This window comes from Miscanthus floridulus, chromosome 19 (genome assembly GCF_019320115.1).
Source record: "Miscanthus floridulus cultivar M001 chromosome 19, ASM1932011v1, whole genome shotgun sequence".
In the NCBI taxonomy this organism is placed as follows: Eukaryota; Viridiplantae; Streptophyta; class Magnoliopsida; order Poales; family Poaceae; genus Miscanthus; species Miscanthus floridulus.
The window spans coordinates 1,613,894-1,619,489 of record NC_089598.1 but is presented as its reverse complement, the minus strand read 5'-3'; the positions used below and the strand labels follow the sequence as shown (position 1 = coordinate 1,619,489).

Here is a 5,596-nt window from a genome sequence, read left to right as displayed (position 1 = left end):
ATGGCGATCACAGTCAGCCAGGTGGGTTGTGAGGGAGACCGGCAGCGGGCAGTACCCGTTGCTGACGAAGACCAACTACTATTCTTGGGCGGGGATGATGCGGTTGAAGCTACAGGCGAGAGGCCTGTGCACGGCGGTGAACGTCGGCACCATCGACTACACCGACGACCGTAGGCTTTGGAGGTGATCGCGCTGGCGTGCCTCCGGAGATGCAGGGTGCCATCTCGAACAAGGCTACGGCCAAGATCGCATGGGAGGCGCTCAAGAAGACGCATCTCGGCGTGGACCGGGTGCGCCTGGCGAAGGCCAACACATTGCGGCGCGAGTTCGACTCGCTCAAGTTCAAGGATGGCGAATCCGTGGACGACTTCGGCATCCGCATCACCGACCTCGCCAACCAGTTGGAGGTCCTCAACAACGGCTACACCGAGCCGGAGATCGTGCGGAAGTTCCTGCAGGCCACTCCACCAAGGTATTCACAGATCGTGATGGCGATTGAAACCCTTCTCGATCTCGGTACTCTGTCTGTGGAGGAGTTGATAGGGCGGCTCAAGGCAGCAGAGGAGCGGTATGATCTTGGCAGCGGTGGAGGGGGTTCTGCGTCGAGCCTCAACCTCACCGAGGACGAGTTGGTGGCACGCGTGATGTCACGGTTGCAGCTCTCCGGCGAAGGATCGTCGGGTGGAGGCAGGTCTTTGAACCAGCGCCGTGCTCGCGGCGGTGGAAGCGGCGGCGGCTCCAAGCCTCCCACCGGAGGCAACGGGAAGAAGAAGAAGACCAGCGATGAGTGTAAGTACTGCGGCAAATCCGGCCATTGGGCCCGTGAGTGCTGCAAGAAGAAGCGCGACGAGGCTGCGTACGCGGCCTAGGCGGAGGAGGAGTACGAGGCTGCACTGAACCTCGGCGTGACGTCGCTTGACGAGGAGGCGGCGGGGGAGAAGCTGTTCGCCCAGCTCGGCGACACCGAGAGTGCCGGGTACGCTCAGTGGGTTCTCGCGGAGGAGGATCCCGAGCCCGAGCCCGCGCCCGCGCCGGTGCACTGGGTCTTCCAGGAGGAGGACGCCGACCCTGCGCCGTTCGTGGCACTGGCCACGGCTCACTACCGGAAAAACGTCCTTTGCCCAGAGCCGCGATTTTTGCCGAGAGCAAAAACGCGGGATCTCGGCAAAGAAACCGTTTGCCGAGCGCGGCTCTCGGCAAACACGGGCCGTCGGGAACTCACAAGATTGCCGTGGGTCTGCATCTCGGCAAACAACAACTCTCGGCGAAGTGGGCCATTTTGCCGAGAGCCCCGCTCGGCAAAAAATGACCTTCGGCAAAATAGGCCTTTGCCGTGGGCCGCACTCTCGGCAAAATCAAGCTCTCGGCAAAACATTGCCGTGGGCCCATCGCCGTGACTTGCCCTGACGGCGTCACCACTTTGCCGAGAGCCCCAACGTTATGGCTCTCGGCAAAACTGTTTGCCGAGAGCTGCTCTCGGTGAATATTTGCCGAGAGCCCCTCCCAGGCTCTCGGCAAACGTGGTTTCTATATTTCATGTGCATGTGTTTCTCTTCTCCTAACTCTCTCCAATTAAATTGTTTTTTCTTTTATATGCTCCAAACTTTTTTTCTCTATACACATACTACAGGTTGTACTCAATATTAAAATTTTGTGTATTTTTGTAATTATTTGCTATATATAATTAATTAATTGCATTTCAAGGAGTTTTTTTAATCGATTAAAATTTGAACAGCGATTGATTTAAACACGGGAACAAATTAAGTAGAAAATGATATTCATGCTATTTATGCATTATTGGGGGCAAATAACATCTTGTTGACGTTTTTTTCACCTTTTATTTTACTAATCGAAGACCACGAACATATGTCGCCGAACGATTTAAAAATTCTTAATAAAAGGAAACGAATTCGGAAAATTGTGATATTTGCAATGAAGTCATGGTATCACACTTGGAGGCTGTGGTAAAAAATTGAAAATGTTTCGCACAAGTGGTTGCGTATGATTCTTACAATCTGAGACATCTCCGAATAAGTTTCATAAAGTTGAGAAGGATCCACTAGGATTTTCAAACAATGTCACGGTCGAATTAGTTTTGGAGTTCCAAACTTTTTGTATAGCCATTAGAGAGCATAAGTTGCAACACGGCAAAATTTCGTATTTTTCCGGAGCCGTTTGCTATTTATTAATTTTTTTTGGATATTCTTTGCCGAGAGCTTCAGGGGATTGCTCTCGGCAAAGCTTCTTTGCCGAGAGCAACTGGGCCCGCTCTCGGCGCAGATTTCTTTTTTTTTACCTAGCCTGGATCAATGGTTTGCCGAGAGCTGGCTCTCGGCGAATAGGTTTGCCGAGAGCTGCTCTCGGCAAATATTTAATTTTTTTTGAGAAATATCATTTTTGTTCAGTTTGTTAGACGAATAAAAAATATTTAAAAAAAGTTTTCTTTGCCGAGAGTAGCTCTCGGCAAACAATAATTTTTTTTAAATATTTTTTTGTGCAGTTAGCTAGTTAAAAATTTCGAACGAAATTTGAAAAAAAAAACTTTGCCGAGAGCCGGATCGGGGGGCTCTCGGCAAAGGTGGAAGGTTTGCCGAGAGCCTCCCAGATCTGGCTCTCGGCAAAGTGCCTTCCACTTAACCGTTTCGGGCCTTATCTCTCTCACTCTCTCGCCGCCGCAGCCCCGCAACCCGCTCCTGCTCGCCCCAGCCCGCCACGCCCGGCCGCGCGCGCTGCCGCCGCCGCGAGCCACGCCGTTGCCGCGAGCTACGCCGCCGCCCGAGCCACGTCGCCGCCCGAGCCACACCGTCGCCGCAGCCCGGCCGCGCGCGCTGCCGCCGCCGCTCCGCCCGAGCCTCGCCGCCGCCGCGAGCCACGCCGTCGCCGCGAGCTACGCCGCCGCCCGAGCCACGCCGCCGCCCGAGCCACGCCGCCGCCGCAGCCCGGCCAGCCCGCCCCATCCCGCCACGCCCGCCCACGTGTGCCGGCGGCGGCCGCCGACCCGCCCCAGCCCCTCCACGGCCGGCCAGGCCGTCCAAGCTCGCCCAGCCCCAGCCACGCCACGCCCCGGCGCCGGCCGCGCCCCTCCTCTCCCGCCCCGCCGCGCGCGCCCCTCCTCGTCCTCGCCCTCGGGCTCGTCCTCGCCCGCGCCCTGACTCGCCCTCGCGCGCGCCCCGATTCGCCCTCGTCCTCGCCCGCGCCCCTCCTCGTCCTCGCCCTCGGGCTCGTCCTCGCCCGCGCTCTGACTCGCCCTCGCGCGCGCCTCGACTCGCCCTCGGCCTTGGCCTCGTCCTCACCGTCGGCCTCGCCCTCGGCCTCGTCCTCGCCGTTGGCCTCGCCCTCGCCCTCGCCATCTCCGCGGAGAGGAACAAGGTATACTAAGTAGTATTAGTGGTAGTAGTAGTGAGTAGTAGTTAGTAGTTGTAGTAGTGGTATTAGTAGTGGTATTAGTAGTAGTTAGTAGTTAGTAGTTGTAGTAGTGGTATTAGTAGTGGTAGTAGTAGTTAGTGTAGTTGTAGTTGTAGTTGTAGTAGTTAGAGTAGTAGTAGTTGATAATTAAGCTGCATGTGGTTCCTTGATATATATGTGGTTGTCGGCCATCGTGCCGTGGTTTTCTTTCAGGTTTGGAAACCTCACTGTTCAGGGGAGATGCTGCCGAATTTTTGAGTTGACGTTATTTTCCTTCTTTCTTTCTTTTTGCAGGAGCCGAGTCGGAGTACCCTGGTGTCCCCAGGTCTGCCCGCACCGCGTCGCCTCGCCACTGCACCGACCCACCACGGCCCCGCTAGCCTGACTTCACCGCCACCTGAGGTATAACCACTCTTTCTTTGTCCTGGTCATGTATCTCCACATAACCCAGTTAGGTGTCTCCCGTTCGAAAGAGATACGGTTAGAAATATGCAAATCTTTGCATATCAATAACCGTATCTGTTTCGAATTGTCCATGTTTTTTTGGACAGCCCGAGGATGCGCAGATGGTGTTAGTTTCCATGGTCTGCTCCGATCCGAGATAGAGTTTCGACAGTACCTTCCTGTTGTTCTCTGGATACACAATCTCCCTGTCGGGACGTGTATTTGGAGAACAGCGGGGAGGTGATGCCGAAATTCTGTTTCGGATAGGACCAGACCATGGGAACTAACACCATCGACGCATCCTCGGGTGGGATTAGGACCTATCCTTACCTATTAGATGGTAGGAACGACGTGTAGATGCAAGTCCATGGTTATATTTATTACTTGGTGATATATATGTTAGAGGATGGATGACCGTGAGTGGATGTACTCGGGCCGCCGGAGCGCCCGTGAGATTACCAGAGAATGGGTCGACAAGACCGAGGCTTTCATCAAGCAAGTATTTGACCAGGCTCCCGGAGTGCGTGCCGTTTTTTGTCCCTGCATCAACTGTAAGAACAGAAAGAGGCAGACAAAGGAGGTGATGACTTCACATCTGGCTAGGCATGGATTTACGAAAAACTATACCCAGTGGACCCACCACGGTGAAGCCGATCGTGTGAGAGAGGAGGTGGTGAGACCACGTGTCGAGGATTACAATGCTGATGCCAGGGTAGCAGCTTGGTTAGATGACTTTCACGAAGCACACTTCGCTGAAGGATGTAGGCAGCAGGAGGAGGAGGAGCCAGAGGCAAGCGCAAAGGCGTATTACGACATGTTGTCTGCGGCAGGGAAACCCCTTCATGGCCACACACAGATTTCAAAGCTTGATGGCATTTCACGCTTAATGGCCTTAAAGTCCCAGTTCAACCTCAGTCGAGAGAACTTTGATGAAATGTTGACAGTTATTGGCTCCATCCTTCCGGCCGGTCACCTTCTGCCACAGAACATGTACGAATCGCAGAAGGTCCTTCGTGCACTTAAGATGCCATATGAGCAGATACATGCTTGTCCGAAGGGCTGCGTCCTCTTTAGAAAAGCACACGCGGATGCAAAGTACTGTCCAAAGTGTAAATCCTCTAGGTATCTGGAGGTAGACTCTGGTGATGGTGAGAAGAGGCAGAGTCCATACCCAGTGAAAATCCTACGGTACCTTCCATTCATACCGAGGATCCAATGGCTATTCATGACAGAGGAATCCGCGAAACAGATGATATGGCACAAAAATGGAAAAAGATACAGTCCTAAGAAGATGGTACATCCAGCCGATGGTGAAGCATGGCATCACTTTGATAACATTCATCGTAACAAAAGTGGGGAGGCACGTAATGTGCGTGTTTCACTGGCAACAGATGGGTTCAATCCTTATGGAATGATGGCTGTCCCATACACTTGTTGGCCCGTGTTTGTTATCCCTCTCAATCTCCCCCCTGGCGTCTCCTTCCAACGACAGAATGTGTTCTTGTCGTTGATAATTCCAGAACACCCTGGGAATAACATGGGTGTGTTCATGGAGCCTTTGTTCGATGAACTGGTCCATGCTTGGGACCATGGTGTATGGACATACGATCGAGCTACAAAGACAAACTTCAACATGCATGTTTGGTATCAATACTCCATGCATGACTTCCTAGCATATGGGATATTCAGCGCTTGGTGTGTTCACGGGAAGTTTCCATGCCCCTTGTGCATGGCAGCTCTGCAGTTC

The 5,596-nt window shown here is 53.6% G+C and overlaps 2 protein-coding genes across 2 annotated transcripts; both read left to right on the top strand.

Annotated features, from left to right (window-relative positions):
* The first annotated feature begins 209 nt into the window (after positions 1 to 209).
* Positions 210 to 2,208, top strand: LOC136528736 (uncharacterized). Its single transcript, XM_066521712.1, has one exon. The coding sequence runs from the start codon at positions 210 to 212 to the stop codon at positions 867 to 869; it is 660 nt and encodes a 219-aa protein (XP_066377809.1). The 3' UTR covers positions 870 to 2,208.
* Positions 1,941 to 4,281, top strand: LOC136528734 (predicted GPI-anchored protein 58). Its single transcript, XM_066521710.1, has 4 exons — positions 1,941 to 1,964; positions 2,579 to 3,369; positions 3,700 to 3,807; positions 4,253 to 4,281. Exons 1-3 carry the CDS (start codon positions 1,941 to 1,943, stop codon positions 3,788 to 3,790), a joined length of 906 nt encoding a protein of 301 aa, XP_066377807.1. The 3' UTR covers positions 3,791 to 3,807; positions 4,253 to 4,281.
* Positions 4,282 to 5,596: the final 1,315 nt, after the last annotated feature.